Source organism: Mercenaria mercenaria, chromosome 5 (genome assembly GCF_021730395.1).
Source record: "Mercenaria mercenaria strain notata chromosome 5, MADL_Memer_1, whole genome shotgun sequence".
NCBI classification, from domain to species: Eukaryota; Metazoa; Mollusca; class Bivalvia; order Venerida; family Veneridae; genus Mercenaria; species Mercenaria mercenaria.
Window position 1 is genome coordinate 63,893,189 of NC_069365.1, and position 27,584 is coordinate 63,920,772.

Below are 27,584 nucleotides of genomic sequence, written 5' to 3' on the forward strand. Positions count from 1 at the left end.
CACGAGAAAATTGTGCAGTTCATTGAATCGATTAGCTAATGATGTGTTAGCTAGTCAGAAATACTCACAGATTGACACAGCTGAAGTTGAAATTGTGACATGAACTAAATTGAAATAAAAGTAGCAAAATATATTAAAAATATAGAAACAATGAAAAAAGTCAAACATTATTATTAAAATATATAAAATGGTTTTTAAAAAGTCTTCAGACATTCTTGACTAAAATAAAATAAAAATAATGTATACTAGAAAAAAATACTACCGTAACCTGGGCTTGAACTCGCACCTCACAATTTGTAATCATTACGTTCTTCCAGTTGCGCCAGCGATATAATCAAGTTCATGGTTAACCTGGGAATCCAGTCTGCCAATTTCTAACTTTTTTTCTACCTGCAAATTGACAATATCAGAAACTCGATGAATGCCAATTAACACTAATTAGCGCAAATTCAGTGATATCTTTAATGCATAAATCTTAGGTATGATTTCTTCTGACAAAGCGCAAATATTATCAACGGCTTCCCAGGCTAGTTCATGGTAAACAAAACATACATATCAAGGCATGGACCGAATATTGATTAACCCAACTGATAAAGTGTATCACTCCGTCACGGCTCAAAACACGCGGTCGAACTATACACTGTTAGTGCTGGTCCAGGTGTTAAATGAAAGGAACTGTGATCATTTCGGCACCGTGTAAAATATGGAGTGGAGTCATGGAGTGGAGTGGTGGAGTGGAGTCTGGAGTCGATTTTGGAGTCAAATTTGGAGTCGCTTTTGGAGTCAGTTTTGGAGTCAAAAAAACTGACCTCAACAAGATTAATTGAACTATTTCAATAGTTAATAAAACCTAAAAATTCATTAAATGATCCTACGTTTATATGTCACCTCCAAATAATTATCCACATAAGTATTTCACACTTACATGTACTAGTAAACTGTTGAATCATGAATGGGCTCAATATCATACTCCTCTAGAAATAACAATAACAGTTACTGATGTTTTCTCAAATGACCCTTATCAGATTGGTAAGAATAACTTGCCATTACATTGGATAGTTAGTAACAACAAGTCACTCTCTACTTTATGACAGATTTCTACAAAATTCTGCTGGAGAAGGTACTGGTACAGCACCTCAGCATGATATCTCATTCTTATCAGGATTGACCCCTAGTTCCTTCATGGTTTGTTATTTATGATGTTGGGTCAGATGTTGCCTGAAGATTACTCAGAGAGAATTGATAAACATTTCTAACTTGAAATGTGAAATAATGAGAAAGTATTGTTTTAAGTTTTTAAAATGAATCCGGAAAATGAAAACAAGAAAAAAACACTAGGTAATTAAATATTTACTATCTACTACAAACGGCATAATATAATGAGACACATTATAATAAGACACGATATTACTTGATGAAATTAATGAAGGATAGAATACTGTGTGTTATGCATATGTTTATAATAGACAATAGTACAATTCACAAAAAAAATACATTTGCACTAGTCTGGTTCTTGATTCGTCTGCTCATTCCATACAAAATTTGCTTTCAAACCATATTCGAGTAAGACAAATTGTTAAAGAACTATATGAATTCTGATCAACTTCATGCCTGTGCAGGCCATTCTCGCATACAAGAGATCTACCACCGTTCTCGGGTACCATGTCGAACATCAGATGAATGAGAATAGTGCAGGCTGATCTAGTTCGATGCAAATGCAGTAAACTATGTAGGTTTTCTCATGATGTGGCTCAACTATGAATAAAGACAAAACATCATTCTGCATTTAAAAGATTCGCATTTTGTAAATTCTAAGTTCAGACTGTTAAATAGTAAACATGTAAAAAGGTCTGCCTTCTGCAAACAATGCAGACCATGATCAGCCATGGTCTTCGCTGGTCAAAATTCAAAATTTATAAACGATACCTATATCAAATAACGAATGATTTATTGAGAAAATAACAAGGTCAGAATTTATAAATATCCATGTTACTCGAGTCAGCTATAAAGATTGCAGGCGAGTAGCCGGAACCTTGTTCATAGTATGCAGGGGTGGTGTTGGGGGTACGGGGGTATCCTCCCCCAAGAATTTTTATGCCCCCGAAGGGAGGCATATTAGTTTTCAACTGTCCGTCCGTTTGTTAGTTCGTTAGTAGCAACGTTAACTTTTTGCATGAAGGCACTTTACTCGCAAACCACTGCACCCAGGACCTTCAAACTTCACGTGCTGATAGTACTTATTGAGTACACCACCCTACTGACTTTGGGGTCACCAGTCAAAGGTCAAGGTCACAGGAGCCAACGTTAACTTTTTGCATGAAGGCACTTTACTCGCGAACCACTGCACCCAGGACCTTCAAACTTCACATGCTGATAGCACTTGTTGAGTACACTACCCCAACTGACTTTGGAGTCACCAGGTCAAAGGTCACGGCCACATGGGCCAACGTTAACTTTTTGCATGAAGGCACTTTACTCGCGAACCACTGCACCCAGGACCTTCAAACTTCACTTGCTGATAGTACTTATTGAGTACACTACCTCTACTGACTTTGGGGTCGCCAGGTCAAAGGTCAAGGTCACAGGGGCCAACGTTAACTTTTTGCATGAAGGCACTTTACTCGCGAACCACTGCACCCTGGACCTTCAAACTTCACATGCTGATAGTACTTATTGAGTACACCATCTCTACTGACTTTGGGGTCACCAGGTCAAAGGTCAAGGTCACAGGGGCCAACATTAACTTTTTGCATGAAGGCACTTTACTAGCGAACCACTGCAACCAGGACCTTCAAACTTCACATGCAGATAGTACTTTATGAGTACACCAACCCTACTGACTTTGGGGTCACCAGGTGGTCAAGGTCACAGGGGCCAACGTTAACTTTTGCATGAAGTCACTTTTCATGTGAACCACTTCACCCAGGACCTTCAAACTTCACATGCTGATGGTACTTATTGAGTACACCACCCCAACTGACTTTGGGGTCACCAGGTCAAAGGTCAAGATGCTGTGGGGGCATTTGTCACCATTAGTGACAGCTCTTGTTTAAAATGAGAACAGCAAATGGTGCATTTTGGGTATATTTGAAGTAAATACAGTGAACGTAAACCTTGTTCTTTTTTTTTTTGTTTTGTTTTGTTTTTAATAAATTTCATACAAAATGTATAATTTTAGTAGACCTACACACAATTGTGAAAGTGACATTTTTATTACAGATATTTTTCAGTACATACAGTAAGATGGAGCCAATATGCACCCTAAAACAGAGCAAATCACCTATCCCTTTTCTGTACAAACTGACCGATCATTTGGTCCAATCTCTAAAAACATTGGTTTAAAAAACGCAGGCTTTTGTTGTAACTTTAAAATAAATCAACAAAGGCATATTGATGGGCGATATCGAAAGAATGTTCTAAGTGTTTATTTAGAATTATTGCTATTACGTTCCCTTTCACGTTATGCCTGCAATAACCCTCGTTATTTTCAGTAGTTTGGAAATTTCTGTGCTTAATTTAATGGTTTGATCAGATTTCTACAGAAAACAATGCTAAAGACCGAACAAGATTTGTAGAGAGGCTGATATCTTTGACTTCTTTCTTCGTGACATAAATGCTACTTGAAATTATAATTTCCAAAGTGTTTCTGGGACTTTAATACCCTTGGTAAACCATAATATTACCAATAATGACATGACCATTGTCTTAAAACACAGACTCTAACAGAAATTTTATAACCAGGAAAACTGTGATGACCAGTGTTGCTTTTTTTTTCGACCATAAAATCAAGGAATTCCATCCGTAAATTCACCACAAAAATGATAATAATAATTAATATAGACCAAACACTTCAGTAACATTAAGCATCAATGAGACTCCACTCACAAAATCCCTTAACATTTAAAAAAAAATCCTGCTTGAGAGGCCGCATAAAATTAGAGACCATTTGTCTTAAGACCCATTGATACAATCAAGACTGTTTCAATAAGAGACAATTACATATATTTAGTGACTACAGGCCTGAGAGAAATCACCCCCATGCCTCCACTCCAAATTTGACTCCAAAATCGACTCCAAAACTGACTCCAAAATCGACTCCAAATTTGACTCCGAAAAAGACTCCACTCCAAAATCGACTCCAAATTTGACTCCAAAAAAGACTCCACTCCAAATTTGACTCCAAAATTGACTCCAATATTGACTCCAGACTCCACTCCACCACTCCACTCCAAGACTCCACTCCATATTTTACACGGTGCCGATCATTTCGTAGCGATTTTTGTGCCGGTCGTCAAAAAAATATTTTGTATATTTTTGCATTACATACATTTCTTGGGTTTGTTTTTCTACGATTTTAAATTCATTATTCTGGACTTATTTTCGTATAAAGCGCAGTAAATACTGAAATTCACGACTGGACAATGCTACTCACTGGCATGAAGTTTATTAAACTAACCTCTAGTGCTTTAAAATATGAGAGGATAGCTCGAAAACATTACAATATACATCTCGATAAAAGCTAAGGGTATTTAAACATAATCACGTCCGTTTATTTTCTGTTAAAATTGACATATTTTAATTTCTGAAGAAGTTGAAACTTCCTAGCAGCTGAAAAACAAGATCTGAAAATAAAAAACATGGGTCTGGAAGTCGAACTGCTGACGAAAAAATAATTCAAGTCCGAAACGGAGCGCGTGACTGCTCAGCTACGGAGGAAGTTGTGCATATGTAACTGTTTTGTTTGTTTACATTACTTAACGCCTTTATTCTGTGCGATACCTATATAGTAAGTATTTAAACTTCTTTTTGATATATTCACGAAACCAAAACAATCAAATCACTTCTCTTATTCACTGAAATAAAATACACGACAACTTTTATCATACTCCTGATCTCTTCGTTCAGTAAAATACATTACATGCACAAAGACAGTGACATTATCTGCAACAAGATAAAACTGCATAACCAAGTTAACTTCTGTTGAAAACAATGTTAATTATAAAAGCAGTTATCGTCTTGGGGAAAATAATTAATGGTTTGAATAGTTGATATTTAACAGATCAGCAGTAAAACAAGAAGAAATGTAATGATGAACAGAGAGTATGTCTCTGTGTTTCGGTTTATACTGGGAAACCATTAAGCTTCTATTTTGACATCAAGTGGTGGCAGACAGTTGCTTACAAAAACAAGAGCAGTTTATTTTCTCTTGTCAATTATCTCATTCAATATCAACAGCGTCAGTCCGTTGAGAAATTTAATTTGTTTACATTTCTTGTATACTACACCATCAGTATGCGATTGCCTCTCAAATATACAAGATCGTTAATGACTTAACAATTTTAGTTCTTCTGAATTGTATTTTAACCGACTGCACTTTGGAATTACGCATAAAGCTTTCTAGATTGCAAAGTTTTCTGAAACATCCTAGCGTCTGAAGTCTTACAATAAGCCGATCATTTCCCATTAATGAATAACTAATATGAATCCTGGGCTGATTCTTATTCTATCATATTGTCTGCAGCCGGGACAATACCTTGTAGCTATATTGAATATTTGATTTCTGTCTCGTATCAGCTGTAGCAACTGGCACTATATCATATTTCCTTTGAGGTCAGACGTCTGAATATACAATTTATTCTGTATTCAATAAATGGGAAAGTATCAGTATATCAGTATCTCCATTACGTCTAGGCATACAGATCTTGCGTATATTTTTTTTACTAAAAATAATATATAATAAGTGTCTTGGTATAGTTTTACGCTGGGAATGACTTTAAATTTAAGTCTTCATAAATTTACAGAGTTGTCGCCAGGAGCCTCCGTGGCCAAGTGGCGACCTCCGCCTGCCCCTCACCGATTTCCTCGCTCGTTACCATGGACAGTTCAAACCATTTTTATTAATTCAGTGTAGGCATTGCTTTTATTCTTACATTATTTTATGAAACATATTTCATCTTATTTTTTGTATTTATTTGATGATTTCAGCTTTATCGTGAATTGACGCCAGTTCTTTAATTGTCCATTGACGAACACTTGTCCAATCGTCATTGATATCCCGCAAATTGACAATGTGGCCAATGCTTTACCAGTACGCACAAATTGTGATAATCATGTTAATCCTTTTGGATCAAAGTTGTTGACTCTTTGTAAAGAGAATAACTTATGTATAGTGAACGGTAGAATAGAAGAAGGACACTGTACATTTCATACTACTAATAGGAGGGATAGACCAATATCTAGTATGGTTGACTATGTAATAACATGCCACGAATGTTTTAGAACAATCACAGAAATGCAAGTTTTTGACTTGACGGATTTTTCTGACCCCTGCCCTGTAATGTTCTCTTTAAAGTGTAATATTAATATACTGGTAGTTTCACCGGCTGAGTATGATAAAATATTATGGAATACATCTAATACTAGAAATGTCCATGATCTATTATATAGTAAAAGTACTTTGTTTAATGAAATCAACGGAAAACTGATATCTGGCGATTATGATATAAATCAATGTATGAATAGTTTTTATGAACGTGTACATGATATATCTTTACAATGTTACGGTAAAACGTTTCACAAATGTACGTATGCTACAAAACGGAAATCAACCTGGTTTGATGAAAAGTGTAAAAAGGCAAAAGCTGAATTCTTCGCCTCAAAGCGTCTATTTATGTAAAATAGATCTGATGCAAATAAAATGACTTTTCTATTTAGCAGAAAAAAATTACGTTACAACTAAACGTAAGGCGAAATTTGTCTTTTATAGTAAAGAGAAACGGAAACTGTCAGAAATGAGTAAAAAGTCTCCAAGAAAATTTTGGAAGTACATTAAGAAGTTTAAAAATTCCAACAATATGTATAGTGATGTTAGTTTAAATGATTTTGCAAAATATTTTTCAAATATGTCAAATAAATCATACAGTCAGTTTGATCAGAGTGATTTTGATGATGAAAATGAAGTATTACATAATGTTGAAGAATTAGATCGTCCGATAACTACTGAGGAAATACAGAAAACTATATCTATGTTAAACCGTTATAAGAGCGGTGCCATTATTATAATAATGTAGCCGAATCCTTTATTAATGCCAATAGCTTTATATCGCCATTTCTCTGTACAATGTTCAATCATATATTTGACAATAACGTGTATCCTGAGGCATGGTCCAAAGGAGTTATAGTTCCTATTTATAAAAAGAGCGATGAGGCTAATCCTGCCAATTACCGGGGGATTACACTAGTGAATGTTGTAGGAAAAATATTTTCACTTATATTGAGAAATCGTATAAATACGTGGTGTGAATCCGAAAATGTTTTTAATGACTCTCAATTTGGTTTTCGCGATGGCCGCTCTACAGCTGATGCTATTTTTCTTTTACATACTATCATACAAAAAGTGTTAGCAAAGAAATCAAAGTTATGGTGCATTTTTATCGATTACCAAAGAGCTTTTGATACTGTTAACAGAGATGCGCTCTGGATAAAGTTAATTCAAGCCGGTATCAGCTGTAAAATGACCAACATGATCAAAAGTATATATCATAAAGTACAGTCCTGTGTCAAAATGTCAAGCACTATGGAGTTTTCTAACTTTTTCGATGTCACAATTGGATTAAAACAAGGGGAACCATTATCTCCCCTTATATTCATTTTATTCATCAATGATATTACTGAAAACCCGAACTTCAACTCTATGACAGAAAAAGATTTTGAGCTTTTTTCGATGTATTTGATATTATTTGCAGATGGTTTTATTTACAACAGACCCAAAGAGCTTACAATCTCAAATAGACAGATTATACCAGTATTCAGAAAAGTGGGGCCTAAAAATTAATGTTGATAAAACAAAAATATGTGTCTTTGAAAAACGTAAACAAAACAGGTCTGAAGTGTTCTTTATTGATGGTGAAAAGATTGAAACTGTAGATAATTTTATTTGGGTGTCAAGTTTATGTATACAGGAAATATGTCGGGTGCTGTTAAATCATTGTATGGTCAAGCTTTAAGAGCTTACAACAACTTGCTGTCTTTGTTTGATAAAATACAATTAGATGTGAAGACAAAATTATCGCTATTTGACACCATGGTTGTCCCAATTCTTCTACATGGATCAAAGGTGTGGGTTATTTATAACTACAAAGATGTTGATAAACTGCACATTAGATTTTGTAAATATGTATTAGGTGTAAAACAGCAAACCCCAAGCTGTGCAATTTATGATGAACTCGGACGACTCCCACTATCAATTATTTGTAAAGAAAGATCTATAAAATTTTGGTTAAAAATTATGAAAAATTCTGTCTCTCCAATGTATAGGATGTATCAAGATCTTTGCAATCATGTAAATACCAATTGTTGGGCATCTAGAATTCATTCAATTATTGATCATCTTGGCTTTACAAACGTACATCTTATTTATGATAGAAATGTAAATTACATACATATGTTTAAAGGAGGCTACGGGACCAATACATTCAAGAATGGAATCATGCTATTACTACTATGCTTAAATTATATTATTACTGTAAATTTAAAAAGGTGTTCGAATTTGAAGAATATCTCAACACTATTGTCAATGATAATCTGAGAAAAAGTTACACTTGTTTTAGATTAAGCTCTCACCATTTGGAAATAGAACGTGGAAGATTTAACGGAACTGATAGAGAAAACAGATTATGTAAACTATGTAACCAAAATGTTATTGAAACTGAATACCATTTTATGTTGTGCTGTAATAGATATGAACAATTAAGAAAGAAATATTTGGGAACCATTACCTGGCCTAGTATACAGAAATTTAATAATTTAATGTCAACGAAAAGTAAAAGGAAAATACTGAATATAGCAAAATTTGTCAAAGAGTCTATGTCTTTAAGGAAAAACTACATTGAAAGTTTATTTGTTTCTTAATATTATGCACTTGTGTTATTTGTCTTATATAATCTTGTAATTGTATTATATACTGTGTCTGTTTTATAGTCTATTGTATGACTATATTACAGTGTGTCTTTGCCATACTTTTTATTAATGTAAATGGCCAAAGGCAATTTTATTGTCGATATGCCAATGAATTTGAAACCTTGAAACCTGTCAACACTTTGTAGAAGTATTTACTGACATGTACATAGAAGAATGTTAAATACCAGTGTATTTCTTTCAGTAAATGAATAATAAATAATGGTAAGTGTGACAAATTTCCTGTTAAGTTTACAGATGAAATAAAGCAATGATTTGGTCAGACAGAGGTCTCGAACCCTAAACCGCGAGACTGGTAACTGAAAGTTTCGTCCGCACAGCTATATCCGCAAGTGCGACTTGGTGAAAAAGAAATGTATATCTTGTATTTGCTTTTCAATAATAATATCGCTGATTAGGTTCAGGCACCGAAGATGTATTTGCGGAATAACCGAATATTCATGAGTGCCTGGTCAATACGTGTAGGTTACAAACCGAGTAGACGTGACACCGAGAGCGCGTAGCGCTCGAGGTGTTACCGCACGACCGCGGGTATTATGACCACCGATCTAAGAGGTAGGTAACTGACTTACACAACGTCATATTAATTTTTTAGTTTTTATTAATTTATTTATTAATAAGTCATTTCTTTCCCCAGTCAGAAAAAAAATGATTGTGGGAATTACTTTAACTTCAGCAGGTAAATTGAAATACGTAAAATGATATTAAAAAAGCGTAAAAATTTATGAAAGTTCTGCTTAATACGCAAATGTAAATGCTTTTTTGTTAGTCAAACTCTTATTTTACAGAAAAACAAGCAACGCACCAGTATGGTCTCTGTAACCGCTCTCCCTAACTTCAGTATTTCACATTCTGAAGTTCACATTCACATGAAGTGATTTAACAAATATGTATCCGAAAATGGAATCATCTGTTTATCTGTTTAACTGAATGAAAAGTCCGCAAATTTGTTTCATTGTTGTTATCCCCCGCCGAAGGCGGAATGATATAGTTTTGGCGTTGTACGTCCGTCTGTCCGTCCGGAGCCATATCTAGAAAGTGGTTGGGAATATTTAAATTAAACTTCATGTACATGTTCAACACTATGGGGAAATGCGGCCCGTTAAGTTTCAGTCAGATTGCCCAAGTAACACCAGAGTTATGACCCTTAGAAGTTTCTAGTGTTAACTATATATGGTAAATATGGCAATTTCTGCTTCATAACTTGTGACATATTTGTGATCTCTTAAGTAACTTCAGAGTATTGCCCTTTAATTGTTTAAAAATCCACATATGTGTACATAACAAACTAACAAATTGGTAGAATTTCATTAAACTTCTTTCATTTTTTCCATGAACATTTATTATCAACATGTGAAGTTGTGTACCCACACCCGGTCACCCCCACTGCCCTGGTCACACCCCCTCCCGATCCCATCTCCCCCCACCGGAAAAAAAATAAACAAAAAAGTTTTTTGATGGAAAATAAAAAAATGAAAATGGGGGAGTGGATGCATGATCGTTGGTGGTGGGGGTGACTGGGTGGAGGATCGAGTTGGGGGGGGGGAGGGTACAACTTTGCATGTTGATAAATATTTATGGACGGTTTGATTTGAATTTTTCAAACCGTCCATGAATATTTATCAACATGCAAAGTTGTACCCTTCCCCCCCCCCCTCCCACTCGCTCCTCCACCCAGTCATCCCCAGTACCAGCGATCATTGTCCCCTCCCCCATTTTTATTTTTATTTTTTCATTTTCCTTCAATATTTACAACATGTGAAGTTTTGTACCCTCACCCAGTCACCTCCTCCCACCCCAATTTTTTTTCCATTCTTTTTTTTTTTCATTTTTTTTTTCAAACCTTCCATGAATGAAATTGTACCCCCGCCCCACCCACTTTCCAGATTTCTAACTTGATTGAGCTCTCTAAAGGACATCTGTTCTTTTAAGTTCAAATGTACATGTTAAACAGCGGCACTTGGTGCCAAACTTCTCGAATAAAATATTTTGTTTTAGTTACACTTCAAGCTCACATTTCAAGTAACTCCATATAATTCTAAAAGCTAAGCTTATTACAGTAAACATATTCCATTCCAAGTAATTTCATTAGTCAGGATCAGCGTAACATACATTTATTATGTACACTTAAAACATTGGTTTTCTGTTAAATTGATCATGACTAATGAAATTATTTGCTTCTTAGTAACATCCTTAACTTTTTGCTGGATATGTTTCTTTGCCATTCCTCACCACAAACCCATTCGGCGGGGGAATGTGCTTGTTTTTTTTTTTTTTGTTTGATGTTTTTAATGTACAACTTCACACTTTGGTTGCGCGTTTATAAAACATTTTTCATGATAAACTTGTGGGCTTTGCATTTACGGTTTCGTCGTCGTCGTCTTCATCATCATCATCATCTAACATAATAATTATAATGATTATCTTCTTCTTCTACTCCTCCCTATTTAGTCTAATTTCGAGTACTGAGACGTGAATGTATCTCAAGCTTATTATAGATGAAAACATATACAATATATATATAAAAATAAGTATACATTTGTAAATGTTACTTGACACATATATTGTCTATGGTGGGGGCGATTGGGGGTGGGGGGGGGGGGGGGGGGGGGGGGGGGGGGTGGGGGGGGCTGTTTGACTGCCACGCACGTTACCACGAGTTCAAAATCACATCAGACCGTTTTTATTATGCCCCCACTTTGGGGAGGAGGGGGGGGGGGTATAGATTTGCCCTTATCCGTCCGTTCTTCTGTCCGTCCGTCCTTCCGAGAATGTTGTATCGCGCCTAGCTCCAAAAGTATTTGACATAGAGTCACAAAACTTTACAGGAATGTTGGTCAGCATGTGTAGTTGTGCACCTGGGGTTTCGCGTCCGGATTCATTCAGTCGTATAGGAGTTATGGCCCCTGACTTTTTAAAAATTGGTCATTTTAGTGTTGTGTCGCGCCTAGCGCCAAAAGTATTTGACGTAGAGTCACAAAACTTTACAGGAATGTTGGTCAGCATGTGTAGTTGTGCACCTGGGGTTTTGCGTCCGGATTCATTCAGTCATGTAGGAGTTATGGCCCCTGACTTAGTAAAAAATTGGTCATTTTAATGTTGTTTCGCGCGTAGCTCCAAAAGTATTTGACCTAGAGTCACCAAAGTTTACAGGAATGTTGGTCAGCATGTGCAGTTGTGCACCTAGGGTTTCGCGTCCGGATTCATTCAGTCATGTAGGAGTTATGGCCCCTGACTTAGTTAAAAATTGGTCATTTTAATGTTGTGTCGCGCGTAGCTCCAAAAGTATTTGACCTAGAGTCACCAAAGTTTACAGGAATGTTGGTCAGCATGTGCAGTTGTGCACCTGGGGTTTCGCGTCCGGATTCATTCAATATTGTAGGAGTTATGGCCCCTGACCTACTTCTCAGACGACAGCATAGTCATCGTTGAGTTCAAGCAACATTAAAATGCGGTGATGACCAGGTATCTAAAAATCTCAAGAAAGCATATATGTTTATATGTACATTATATATGGTTATTTTTGGCATTTTTTTAGCTCACCTATCACAAAGTGACAAGGTGAGCTTTTGTGATCGCGCGGTGTCCGTCGTCCGTCGTCCGTGCGTCCGTCCGTCCGTCCGTCCGTAAACTTTTGCTTGTGACCACTCTAGAGGTCACATTTTTCATGGGATCTTTATGAAAGTTGGTCAGAATGTTCATCTTGATGATATCTAGGTCAAGTTCGAAACTGGGTCACGTGCCATCAAAAACTAGGTCAGTAGGTCTAAAAATAGAAAAACCTTGTGACCTCTCTAGAGGCCATATATTTCATAAGATCTTCATGAAAATTGGTCAGAATGTTCAGCTTGATGATATCTAGGTCAAGTTCGAAACTGGGTCACGTGCCGTCAAAAACTAGGTCAGTAGGTCTAAAAATAGAAAAACCTTGTGACCTCTCTAGAGGCCATATATTTCTAAAGATCTTCATGAAAATTGGTCGGAATGTTCACCTTGATGATATCTAGGTCAGGTTCGAAACTAGATCATGTGCCTTCAAAAACTAGGTCAGTAGGTCAAATAATAGAAAAACCTTGTGACCTCTCTAAAGGCCATATTTTTCATGGGATCTGTATGAAAGTTGGTCTGAATGTTCATCTTGATGATATCTAGGTCAAGTTCGAAACTGGGTCACGTGCGGTCAAAAACTAGGTCAGTAGGTCTAAAAATAGAAAAACCTTGTGACCTCTCTAGAGGCCATATATTTCATGAGATCTTCATGAAAATTGTTCAGAATGTTCACCTTGATGATATCTAGGTCAAGTTCGAAAGTGGGTCACGTGCCTTCAAAAACTAGGTCAGTAGGTCAAATAATAGAAAAACCTTGTGACCTCTCTAGAGGCCATATTTTTCATGGGATCTGTATGAAAGTTGGTCTGAATGTTCATCTTGATGATATCTAGGTCAAGTTCGAAAGTTGGTCACGTGCCGTCAAAAACTAGGTCAGTAGGTCAAATAATAGAAAAACCTTGTGACCTCTCTAAAGGCCATATTTTTCATGGGATCTGTATGAAAATTGGTCTGAATGTTCATCTTGATGATATCTAGGTCAAGTTCGAAAGTGGGTCATGTGCCTTCAAAAACTAGGTCAGTAGGTCTAAAAATAGAAAAACCTTGTGACCTCTCTAGAGGCCATACTTGTGAATGGATCTCTATAAAAATTGGTCAGAATGTTCACCTTGATGATATCTAGGTCAAGTTTGAAACTGGGTCACGTGCCTTAAAAAACTAGGTCAGTAGGTCAAATAATAAAAAAACCTTTTGACCTCTCTAGAGGCCATACTTTTCATGGGATCTGTATGAAAGTTGGTCTGAATGTTCATCTTGATGATATCTAGCTTAAGTTTGAAACTGGGTCAACTGCGGTCAAAAACTAGGTCAGTAGGTCTAAAATTATTAAAATCTTTTGACCTCTCTTGAGGCCATATTTTTCATGGATCTTCATGAAAATTGATCTGAATGTTCACCTTGATGATATCTAGGTCAAGTTTCGAAACTGGGTCACGTGCGGTCAAAAACTAGGCCAGTAGGTATAAAAATAGAAAAACCTTGTGACCTTTCTAGAGGCCATATTTTTCATGAGATCTTCATGAAAATTAGTGAGAATGTTCACCTTGATGATATCTAGGTAAAGTTCAAAACAGGGTCATGTACCTTCGAAAACCAGGTCAATAGGTCAAATAATAGAAAAACCTTGTGACCTCTCTAGAGACCATATTTTTCAATGGATCTTCATGAAAATTGGTCAGAATTTTTATCTTGATAATATCTAGGTCAAGTTCAAAACTGGGTCACATGAGCTCAAAAACTAGGTCACTATGTCAAATAATAGAAAAAAACAACGTCATACTCAAAACTGGGTCATGTGGGAAGAGGTGAGCGATTCAGGACCATCATGGTCCTCTTGTTTTAAATAGCAACATATTGTTTTCCCAAAGTTGATCTGTGTCCTTTGTCATGTAGTGGGGGTATCTGTGTCCCATGGACACATTTCTAGTTTTATTTTTTTTTATTTCAATGTTATTTCTTTGTCGATGTTACTTTTTATCTTATCTGAGCCAAAGGCCCAGGGTGAGCTATTGTGATTGCTCACCGTCCGGCGTCCGTCCGTCCGGGGTCCGTCCACACTTTCCTTTAAACAACATCTCCTCCTAAACAACCAAGCCAATTTTGATGAAACTTCACAGGGATGTTGCTTGGATGGTCTTCTTTAAAAAGTGTTAAAAAAATTGAATTCCGTACAGAACTTTGGTTGCCATAGCAACCGAAAGAAAAAACTTAAACATCTTCTTGTCCAAAACCACAGGGCCTAGGGCTTTGATATTTGGTAGGTAGCATCATGTAGTGGTCCTCTACCAAGATTGTTCAAATTATCCCCCTAGGGTTAAATAAGGCCCCGCCCCGGGGGTCACATGGTTTATAAAGACTTATATAGGAAAGAACTTTAAAAATCTTCTTGTCTTAAACCACAGGACTTAGGCCTTTGATATTTGGTATGTAGCATTGCCTTATAGTCCTCTACTGAGATTGTTCAAATTATGCCCCTAGGGTGAAAAGAGACCCGCCCCGGGGGTACCAAGTTTTACAAAGACTTATATAGGGAAAACTTTAAAAATCTTCTTGTCTGCAACTGCAAGGCCTAGGCTTTTGATATTTGGTATGTAGCATTGCCTAGTGGTCCTTTACCAAGATTATTCAAATTATGCCCCTGAGATGAAAAGAGGCCTCACCCAGGTGGTCCCAAATTTTACATAGACTTATATAGGAAAAACTTTAAAAATCTTCTTGTCTGAAACTGCAAGGCCTAGGCTTTTGATATTTGGTATGTTGCATTGCCTAGTGGTCCTCTACCATAATTATTCAAATTATGCCCCTGGGGTTAAAAGAGGCCCTGCCCCGGGGGCCCCAAGTTTAACATAGACTTATATAGGAATTTTTTTAAAAATCTTCTTGTCTGAAAGTTCAAGGCTTATGCCTTTGATATTTGGTATGTAGCATTGGCTAGTGGTTCTCTAACAAGAGTGTGCAAATTATGCCCCTGGGATGAAAAGAGGGCCCGCCCTGGGGGTCACTTGTATATGAGTTATATAGGAAAACAATGCTTCAAAATTATCTGATCATATTTCCTATACTGTTTAATTATAATTACCTGATGACCTCAAGTAATTAGGGGTCACTTGCCTGTGACCTTGACCTACTGACCTACTTTTTTGTTTTTTAAGGTACAGCCTTGAAATTTGGATGACATATTCAGTTTTGCACACCGATCTTAACAGCATAGAAATTTGGACCATGTCAATAACTTCCGATAAAGATTTCAGTACTCATCTTTAATGTTCTTAGCCCTGACCTACTGACCTACTTTCTTGTTTTTATGCCCCCAAAGGGAGGCATATTAGTTTTCAACTGTCCATGTGTTTGTTAGTTCGTCACAACGTTAACTTTTTGCATGAAGGCACTTTACTCGCGAACTACTGCACCCAGGACCTTCAAACTTCACATGCTAATAGTACTTATTGAGTACATGACCCCTACTGACATTGGGATCACCAGGTCAAAGGTCAAGGTCACAGTGCCAATGTTAACTTTTTGCATGAAGGCACTTTACTCGCGAACCACTGCAACCAGGACCTTCAAACTTCACCTGATGATAGTACTTATTGAGTACACGACCCCTACTGATTTTGGGGTCACCAGGTCAAAGGTCAAGGTCACAGGGGCCAATGTTAACTTTTTGCATGAAGGCACTTTACTCGCGAACCACTGCACCCAGGACCTTCAAACTTCACATGCTGATAGTACTTATTTAGTACACGACCCCTATTGACTTTGAGGTCACCAGGTCAAAGGTCAAGGTCACCAGGTCAAAGGTCAAGGCGCTGCGGGGGCATTTGTCATCATTAGTGACAGCTCTTGTTGAAGCTACAGTAAAAAGATTTGGACCACATGTATAATGTTTGATACAGATTTCAATACTCATCTTGAATAGTCTTAATCATGACCTTCTGACCCACGTTTTCATTTTTGAAGTTACAGTATAGAAATTTGGACCACCTGTATAATTTATATATACAGATTTCAATACTCATCTAGAATAGTCTTAATCGTGACCTTCTGACCTACTTTCTTGTTTTTGAAGATACAGCATGGAAATTTGGACCACATGTAGAACTTTTGATACAGATTTCAATACTCATCTTAAATATTATAAACCCTGACCTACTGACCTACTTTCTTGTTTTTGAGGCTACAGCAAAGAGATTTGGACCGCCTGTTTAATTTTTATGCCCCCACTTTTTTTTGGGGGGGGGGGGGGCATATAGATTTGCCCTTGTCCGTCCATCCTTCCGAGAATGTTGTGTCGCGCCTAGCTCCAAAAGTATTTGACGTAGAGTCGGTACCCACGACTGGTACTTCTTGGGCAAAAGAAAACGCCAATTGACTAAGGACTGTTTGACACCTTGTACTGTTCGAGTTTTTATGATCTTGTCAATTTGCCACTTTGTCTCCTTAGATTTATTCACTTTTTGCAGTTCCTATTCATAAAAAGTCCCTAGCACTGGTATGTTGTCATACTGTATAATTTTATACTCAGGAATCCCTTGCCTTTTATACCTTTTAGAAATTTTAAATATTTCAGTTGTCCAACGGTCAATGTATTCCCTTTGAAAAGGATGTTTATAAAAAAAGTCATCTACTTTTAACTTGTAGCGACTGATACGTTTTGATTTTTAAGCGTTTTTCTGTTTCTTTTGACGACTTCGTTAGAATTTGTGACTTAGCAGGTGTTAATCCCCCTAGGCCTGAATGACGTCTGTGGTTAAAATTATAAACAGTTCCTTGCAATATGTCTGTAAACGTAAAGGTGTGTTTACTTGCAAAGTACCGGTACGTTTACTTGCTCTATTAGGAACTGATACATACTTCGCTATAGTAAGCATGAGTTTCACTTTCAGTTGCGTAATAAGTGATCTTTTGTTTCTTAAGGTCGGCCTGGAAAAGACGACCCTTCCATTCCTGGCCCTTATCACTCCTGAGTCACTGGACGTCTATTTGTAAAATTCAAAATGTTGTCAAATCCTCTGACAGTTTCTTTATTTGTTTTATCATATAAGAGCACAACCCACATGTATCGAGAGAACACATCTATAGTTACCATCACAAAACGTACACCGGAATTTTATTTTGATATAGATTCATAAGAGGCAAGATCTATGTCCAAGAGAGCATCGAAACCATTTATTACAATGCGGCCTCTTTTAAATTTTCTCAAGACCCGCTTTCTGACATTATAACTATCTTGGTCTTTAACCATTGTCAATTTTTTTTCAAACTAATCTGGTATTTTCCTTCTTTTCTAACATACCGATATAATGTTAATGGTCCAGAATAAGAAACTGGATTTTTAATATCATACCATATTATTTTCTAGACACTGATTGTTATCACTCATACTGATAAATGAACAAAATGCAGGAAAACATTTCATTTTCATACAATAAAACAAACTCTTTCTGATACATTTTATTGGAAAAGAAATTGCTCACTAAAAAATCTTTACAGCAATAGGAAGCAATTATGTAGTAACAGACACATAGAAATCACCAATATATCTTGCTGATCTTTATACCCTGTGGGGTTACAAACATAACAAGATAAAGCTCCTAATACATTTGCATGGTCAGTTTGCATGTAACAAGGTTGAAACTCATCAAAGTTTGGTATGCATTTGTTGATATCAGTAAAGGAGTCTTTTATTTTGTTATACATTTCAAAAGATAAGATCTGTCCCTGTTCGAAGGATGAATATTTACAGTTCCTGGCGGTGTCCAGTATATACTTATATTCACAAATGGGTCGCAAGTATACCAGTTTTTGCCCAGATGGCATTTATAGTCTACTTTCCTAGAGCCCTGCAGTAACTGGTTAATATTCTGATTTAATTCAGAGGCATATCTCTGTATTTTCCACCACATCTGTTCGGTCAAGGATATTCCAACTTTTGTTGGTTTTCCGTCCTCCCAAGTACGAATATGACCATAGTTATTATCGTTTAATTTAGACACTTCTTTTCTAACATACCGATATAATGTTAATGGTCCGGAATAAGAAACTGGATTTTTTATCATCCATATTATTTTCAGCACTGATTGTTATCACTCATACTGATAAATGAACAATATGCAGAAAGCATTTCATTTTCATACAATAAAACAATCTTTCTGATACATTTTTTGAAAGAATTGCTCACTAAATCTTTAGCAGCAATAGGAACCATAGAATAATTAGCACATATATTACATTATTTCTATCTTATTTACATGAAAAAGAACATAGTTCTTTGTGTTATTTTCGATATTTATAAATGAATTGTTACAGATTCACTTGTATTTTTCGTTGATTTGTATAATCTGTAATTAATTGCATCTTTTTTGTGAATTAAAGAATTTTGTAATTTTCAGAAATTGCTCTTTTTTCAATAAATTAACATGACAATGGTTATCAGATTATAAAGTTTCACCTTCCTGTGTAGTTGGCCACTTAAATCCACCAGGTGATGTTACGACGTTTGTTCTAGCGTTTTTAGGACGTGCTAGGAAGCAATCGCTTGGTATTGGTTTTCCAAATATGTTCCCAGGCTGGGAAGTTGGAAATAAAGATTTCTGATGTCCTGATTCTGAAGAAAAGGGAATTATCAGCTGAGACTGGTTATCGTACTCCTGTCAGTTGAGACTGGTTATCATACTCCTGTCAGTTGGACCAGTTTTATATACTCCTGTCAGTTGAGATGTTATCGTACTCTATCACATCACAGCCATCAGTTTTAGATACAACTCAGAAGAAACTTAATGCTGATTTGAAGAAAAGGGATTATCACTAGATGTTATCGTATCCTGTCAGTTGAGACTGGTTTCGTAGTCCTCATTACATCCACAGCCAATCATTTTTAGATACACACACTCAGAAAAAAACTTGAAATGCTCGTCAAATGCATTAGACGGATTCCTGTCCCGTAGTTTTATTGGCAGGAGAAACACACTGTTATATCTCCAGAGCCAGTGTAAAACATACCAGCTTTTGCCAAATTATACTTTGTTGGTAGTATCTGATTGGACCAGTTTTTAAAACTGGTAAAACATCATATTTTCTGGATCACATTGAGCACAATCCATTAGTTTCATTTTTGTCTTAAAATTAAAAAAAAAAATGTAAAGGTAATTATTTAAGTATTATAAGTTAACTTTTGGGCTGTATTTAAAAAAAAAACTCTTTGGTAACTTAAAAGTTCAGGTTAGAAAATAGGAAAATGTAATTATTCGCAAAGTCAGACTTAAGGTCTTAAGACTAAAAACAGATACATACCTGACAATTAACTTGTTGTAAATCTTTTCTACAAACAAGTCGGAAGACGCTTTTGTGAGTTGATCCGATTATGTTATCACCAGACAGTCAACGCTTGTAATGCCGCTACCTCATTAAATCGTGATTGTTCACCACAATCTGTCTATGGTTGTCTATTGATAAATTAAACATGTTACTGTTCCAGTAAAACAAATATGTTAGCTTTTCTTTTGTTCTGGTAAAACAGTTGTACATCTTTTACTCAAGTAAAGCAATATTTAAACCTTTTTTCTATTGTTTAAACTATAATCGCACTGGCCATAGCTTTCGCAGAAGCGGTGGTTCCAGCGCCACGGCGGTGGAGGATTCGTCGCAGAAGCGGTGGAGAAATGTGGCCGGCTGACTACATTTACCCTGTCATTTGAATTTTTTCTAATGTGTTTTTTCACGTTTGACTGAAAACAACCAGTGAGACAGGAGCCCACGTGTGTACTCTTCCAGCCACAAACGCTTGTTCAGTGCTATTCCTTGCCATTAATGTAAACACTTCTGTACAGTTTGACTAGAGACTGTCGTTTCTGTAGAATTTCAATCAAAAATGGTAAAATCTTGTACAAAACGACCCCGGAGCACATTTGCATGAAATCGTAAGTATGACACTTTCAAGCAGCAACTATTTCTCCGTAATCGGTGAATTTTTATTGCAGGCATACAAAATAATAGACCAAAAATGATTCCAACGCAGTGTGCGATGGGTACAATTGCACGGCATTACGGTGTATCTTGTTTCTTCTATGTTCATAGTGGAATTTATACTTAAGTAAACAGCATTTTTCCCGGGATTTTTTGCCAGGAAATTACTTTGACATTGGACAGCAATAGAAACTGAACGTTTAGAATAAATATAATATTGATTTGCAGATCCGTATGTACAAAATATCAACTGACAATATTGATTGTTTGATTAAATTCTGACCACATGCGGCTTTTGCATCGTATAATATACTAACTTAACTAATGTACAATACATTTACCAATACGTAGCATACCTTAACAAAATGCCACTGAGCAGCTGCGATTTAGGAGTTAAGACTTTTTACAAGTAGGCTGATTTACCTCTACTTCTACAATATCTTTTTATTTTCAAAGTTTACCACAGGACTACAAAATGACTAGGAAAAGGTTTAGATTTTTAACGTAGTAACAAGATGAGATTTTGTGATCGCCCTTCGTCCGTCCACAATTTCTTGTGAACACGATAGAGATCACATTTTGCAATAGATTTTAATCCCTGAACAGGCCCGGATCCAGAAATTTTTGACGTGGGGGGCACCAGTCTAGAACGAAGACGTCACCGCCGAAGCGCATAGCGAGGTTTTGGAGGGAGTGCCTTTGCCCATGTTAGGGACGGGGTTAGGTGGACTCCCCCTGGATGTTTTTGAAATACGGGTTTAAAATGGTGGCGTCTGGTGCATTTTTTTTCGTGGCTGTACTTCCTTCATTTTAGTAAGGGTCAGGGGGCTCTCCCCCTAGAATGTTTTGAAATACAGGCATGAAATGGTGGCCTCTGGTGCATTTTAGGTTTAAATTTTGAGTTAATGGAGGGTTTATTTCCCTCTTGATGGGGGTTCAGGGGGCTCTTCCCCTGGGCAATTTTGAAATACAGGTGTGAAATGGTGGCCCATTGTGCATTTCTGTGTCTAAATTTTGAGAGAAAAACCTATTCCTTTGCCAAGATAGTAGGGTGCATCTTTGATGAGTATAGGTCACTTCTCAGCAAACTACAACTAGGGGGTGGGGTTACGAGCCCCCTTGGCTCGGCCCTGTATCCGTGCCTGTCTGAAAGAGCCAAAATGTGTTAATTTTTACCTTGTGAACACGATAGAAGTGACATTTTAGATTCGACTTTATCCATACATGCACACAACTTAATTTACAATAAGATATCGGTTCCTTTCGAAAACCAGCTACATTCAATCACTGGTTCTAGAGATACTACCCCTGAAAGGGGCAAATTTTCTATTCTGGCCTTTTCAGCCATATGAGGTTTCATTTATGCTTTGATTTGAAACAAACTTACATAGAATGTTTATCATTATGATCTCTAAGTCATGTTCGAAACTAGGCCATGTGGGGTCAAAAACTAGGTCACCAGGTCAAATCAAAGGAAAAGCTTGTTAACATCTTAGAGGCCATATTCATGGTCTTATCTTCAGTAATGTTTATCTTGATGATTCCAAGGCCAAGTGTAACAGGTGAGCGATATAGGGTCATCATGACCCTCTTGTTTGTTTCAACATGTAAAAATAAACGGAGAAACAGAGTGCAACCAAACTAGCAACAGATAAGCAGAAAGTAATGATACAACAAATAAAAGACAAAAACTTCATTCTCTAAAAACTGTCACAACGCCAATCAAACCTAAGATACCTTTAACTCCTCGTTCTAGTGCCAAGAAGACGACAAAGAAACAACTGATTTCAGTTATTTTTATTATAACAACTGAAGGGAAACTTGAAAATGCTTTTGTAAAAAGCGCATGTCTCCCCCAATGCAAAGTCCTATAGGCAAGAAGTCAATAGGGGTCAGGAGCGAAAGTCAAAGAGACACTGATGGTTGGCTGCAATAGGGATCATCAACACTCTTGGCCTAGTGGTTCTCAAGTCACTGTTCAGGCCCCTGTGACCTTGACCTTTGATCAAGTGACCTCAAAATAAATAGGGGTCATCTACTCTGCATGTCCAATCATCCTATTAAGTTTCAACATTGTAGGTCAAGTGGTTCTCAAGTTATTTCCAAAAAATGATTTTACATGAACAGGCCACTGTGACCTTGACCTTTAATAGACTGACCCCAAAATCAATAGGGATCATCTACTCTGCATGTTCAATCATCCTATGAAGTTTCAACATTCTGGGTCAAGTGGTTCTCAAGTTATTGATCGGAACTGGTTATCAATGTTCAGGCCCCTGTGACCTTGACCTTTAACGGAGTGACCCCAAAAACAATAGGGGTCATTTAGTCTGCATGAACAATCATCCTATGAAGTTTCAACATTCTGGGTCGAGAGGTTCTCAAGTTATTGATTGGAAATGGTTTTCCATGTTCAGGCCCCTGTGGCCTTGACCTTTAATAGAGTGACCCTAAAATCGTTAGGGGTCATCTACTCTGCATGACCAATCATCCTATTAAGTTTCATCATTCTGGATCAAGTGGTTCTCAAGTTACTGACCGGAAATGGTTTTCCATGTTCAGGCCCCTGTGACCTTGACCTTTCACAGAGTGACCCCAAAATCGTTAGGGGTCATCTGCTCTGCATGACCAATCATCCTATTAAGTTTCAACATTCTGGGTCAAGTGGTTCTCAAGTTACTGACCGGAAATGGTTTTCAATGTTCAGGCCCCTGTGACCTTGACCTTTAATGGAGTGACCCCAAAATCAATAGGGGTCATCTACTCTTTATGACCAATCTTTCTATGAAGTTTCAACATTCTGGGTCAAGTGATTCTCTAGTTATTGATCGGAAATGGTTTTCCATGTTCAGGCCCCTGTGACCTTGACCTTTGACGGAGTGACCCCAAAATCAATAGGGGTCATCTACTGTTCATGACCAATCATCCTATGAAGTTTCAACATTCTGGGTCAAATGGTTCTCTAGTTATTGATCGGAAATGGTTTTCAATGTTCAGGCCCCTGTGACCTTGACCTTTGACGGAGTGACCCCAAAATCAATAGGGGTCATCTATTCCAGCAGCCCTACAACCCTATAAAGTTTGAAGGTTCTAGGTCAAATGGTTCTCCAGTTATTGCTCGGAAATGAAGTGTGACGTACGGACGGACGGACGGACGGACAGGGCAAAAACAATATGTCTCCTGGGGGAGACATAATTACAGCTGGGAACATCCATAAATATGTTAAAAAATGATGAAAATGAACAACTATAAAAATGACAAATGGTTGCAGTGTTGGAGAATACACCCCCGTGTGTCACCGACGTCGATATTTTGTGGCCAAAAACAAAATAGGGCCAGCGGAAACTCTGTCAATTTGTACATTAGATAAGTTAGTATGCTATATGATGTAAAAGTCGCATGTGATCAGCATTTAATCAAACAATCAATATTGTTGTCAGTTAATATTTTATATAAAATTATGGAAATGAAGTTAAGGTAAACCTTCATGCGTTCATATGAATAATCATAATTGAATTGATTTGGTACGAAACAACACTGTGTTATTTCTTGGAAGTAGATTTAGTGACATAATTATGGTTCAATATAAAGTTAACTTTTCGTGTATGGTTTCAACGGAAAGTGCAATCAACACTATATTATTACTCAACATTCAGTTTCTATATGTCAAAGTGATTTCTTGGACCTAACCCAATCAAAATCCCGGGAAAAGTGCTGTTTACTTAAGTTAAATGTCCATAACGAACATCAAAGAAACAAGATACACCGTAATGCGCTGCATTTGTACCCACCGCACACTGCGTTGGAATCATTTTTTTGTCGATTATTTCATATGCCTACGATGGAAATTCACCGATTACGAAGAAATAATTGTTGCTTGACAGTGTCATACATACGATTTGATGCAAACGTGCTCGGAGTAGCTTTGTACAAGATTTTTCCATTCTTGATGGGAATTCTACAAAAACGGCAGTCCATCGTCAAACTGTACAGAAGTGTTTACATTAATGACAAAGAATTGCACTGAACAAGTGTTTGTGACTGGAAGAGTACACATGTGAGCTCCTGTCTCACTGGTTGTTTTCAGTCAAAAGTGAAAAATTCATTAGAAAACTTACCGATGACAGCGTAAATGAAGTCAGTCGGCCATATTTCTCCACCGCTTCTGCGATGAATCCTCCACCGCTTCTGCGAAAGCTATGGCCAGTGTGATAATGTGTATGTAGAACACAAGGTGCGCCCCCACTGATACATTTGTCACAAATTCATATGGGGTATAGCCTCAACAAACATTTTATATAAAGGATTCATTATTCTAGGCCATATACTTTTTGAGCTATGAGCATCACAAACAAAAAAAAATCCATTATGTTGGCTATTTCAAGGGCCGTAAATCTGTAACTAGCACTAAAATCTCAAAAAAGAATGTCATGTGTGCAGGGTCACATCATGACAAAGACTCATGCAATGTTTCATGAATTTATATCAAATACTTCTTGAGTTAGGTGCGTCATAAGGTGAAAACGTGCATTTTTGACTATTTCAGGTGCCTTAACTTTGAAAATAGGGGGCAGAGCTAGACGAAAAATAGGAGGTGCACAAATTTATATCATGATAAAGACTCATGCAAGTTTTTGAACTAGGTGCGTCACAAGGTGAAAATGTGCATTTTTGACTATTTCAAGGGCCATAACTCTGGCAATAGGGAGCGGAGCCAGAAAAAAAATAGGAGGTGCGCAAGTTCATATCATGATAAAATAACATGCAAGTTTTCATCAATTTATATGAAATACTTTTTGAGTTAGGCGCATCACAAGGTGAAAATTTGCATTTTTGACTATTTCAGGGGCCATAACTCTGGTAATGGGGCGGAGCCAGACAAAAAAAATAGAAAGTGAGCAAGTTCATGCAAGGTTTCATCAATATATATCAAATACTTTTTGAGCTAGGCGCGTCACAGACTTTTCGGACGGACGGACGGATAAGACCAAAATTATATGCCCCCACCACTCATAGTGGGGCACAATTAAACATTTGTACACATGAAGCGATTCTTCTCAAGACACAGGTTTGTCACCCTTTCTATTGTTCATGTAAAACATTTGTGCAAGAAAAGCTGTTGTTCTGGAGACATATGTGTGCCGCACTTTCTATTGTTCTATTAAATCACTTGAGGCTGGGGCTCCCTACATTTATCATCAGGTGGGTGGAGGAGGGGCACAAGGTGTGTTTCACATTTCATTACCTTTCGTGAACACGTGAACAGACTCGGTCAAAACAAGTCTGCTACGGTTTTGTTTGGTTGCATTCTATGCTTCCAAAGGATAATCAAATAGATTCTTGCATAAAAACTTTTTTCACTGGATCCGCCCATGTATTAACGGGAGAAAATCGCGTGCAAACAAGGCAATTCACGTGCTGTTAATACATGATTTTTATTTTTGAAATGCTTTACCAGGGACGTATACGTATTTCTGCGCAGATAGACATCTGGTATCTGCGTCTACAATCTAAACCATAGAATGTTTTGCTGTATCAATTACCAACGCCAAATGCACTGCCCCCAAAAATTTCTGTAGGCCTACTCGCTTCTCCGCCTCTTTACCCCCCTTTCAGAAGTCGGCGTCGATTCAGTTTTTGTAGATAACCGTGAATGTTTAAGAGTCGCGTGTAACTTGAGCGATTGTTTGTTTTTAGGAATCATATACAGTTCGATTACTAGGTCATACGTGTTTACACGTTTTCAATTCAAAATTTCTCAACTTACAAAATGACCTTTCTACTTTTTGTTTATGTTTTGTTTTAGCTTAAGTTCACTATTTTTCTTATACAAGACACACTAAAATATGGAACCCTGAGTTAAGGTTACAAACATGATGTTTACAAAAACGAACTGTAAATGATTTTGGTGAGTATCTGTCGGTATGTTTATATAAAATGTTTGAAAGTTTGTCAAGTGCTATGTTCGTACTCATCCGTACTCTAAATGTGTTCGTACTCATTATTCTTGAAATTGTGCGCCTGTTTACAAAATTTTTAAGTAATATGAAAAATTATTGGTAGTGTCATGTTTGTAACAACGAGAGATAAAAGCGCTTAAAAACCTTCAGTATGTACTTTTAGTAGTGTTGTTGGTTTCCGGGCCCTGGTTATGGATGTTTAAAACATGTTTACCGTTTCCAAGAACAACAGAATGGTAATTAAAAATGTGCCGGAATCGTAAAGTCATCACATATGAAAACAATACATTTAGTCGTCGTGTAATGTTTTTTATGCAAGAATAGCATATCCCTTGGGATATGTTTTGACCTCGACCTTCCCGCGGGCTTCTGCAGACGTTAATACACAAAACACGTGTATTATCCCTACATTCTTATTTGATATAATGATACAATTGAGTTTTGACTGCACTGAAGGGAATTTAAAGTGACTTCACAGTGAAAGATGACAACGACTGGAGAGGAGCAGAAGAATCTATCATTATAATATTAACTTGTTAAAAGACATTTTTTGCGTTTCTTTAATTGGCCTTGATTGTATGAAGAGTACAAACATAAATAAGATGCGATTATGTGTGAACTTAAGGTCAGATGTGAGTTTACTATGTGCGGACTTAAGTTCAGATGTGAGTTTACTATGTGTGGACTTAAGTTCAGATGTGAGTTTATCATGTGTGGACTTAAGTTCAGATTTGAGTTGAATAATAATATCTGTCATGCGTTTACGAATCGGATAGAAATACCCGTCCCGATGGGCACCTGCGCATAAGGCGGTAACGAGGCTTGCCTATTTTTTCTTGCATATCGTATACATATAAAAAATTTATTCTGAAAGATTATTTTTCTCACATACCGTATTTTTAAAACAAGAGGGTCACGATGACCCTGGATCGCTCACCTAAGTAATAAGGCCTACAGCCTCTAGAGCGGTAACAGGCTTTTCCTTTGATTTGACCGGGTGACCTACTTTTTGACCCCAAATGATCGAATATGGTTTAGAGATCATCAAGATAAACATTCTGACTATGTTCTAT

The 27,584-nt window shown here is 37.0% G+C and overlaps 2 protein-coding genes across 3 annotated transcripts in view; one reads left to right on the forward strand and one right to left on the reverse strand.

The window, feature by feature from the left end:
- Positions 1-27,584, forward strand: part of LOC123557416 (leucine-rich repeat-containing G-protein coupled receptor 5A-like) — a 216,238-nt gene that overhangs the window by 142,495 nt on the left and 46,159 nt on the right. The gene's annotated exons all lie outside the window — the stretch shown is intronic.
- Positions 1-27,584, reverse strand: part of LOC128557348 (nuclear pore complex protein DDB_G0274915-like) — a 37,727-nt gene that overhangs the window by 5,264 nt on the left and 4,879 nt on the right. The window contains exon 2 of the mRNA XM_053544647.1: positions 19,037-19,192. Within this exon, the coding sequence (XP_053400622.1) occupies positions 19,037-19,192 (156 nt within the window). The remainder of the gene's footprint in view (positions 1-19,036; positions 19,193-27,584) is intronic.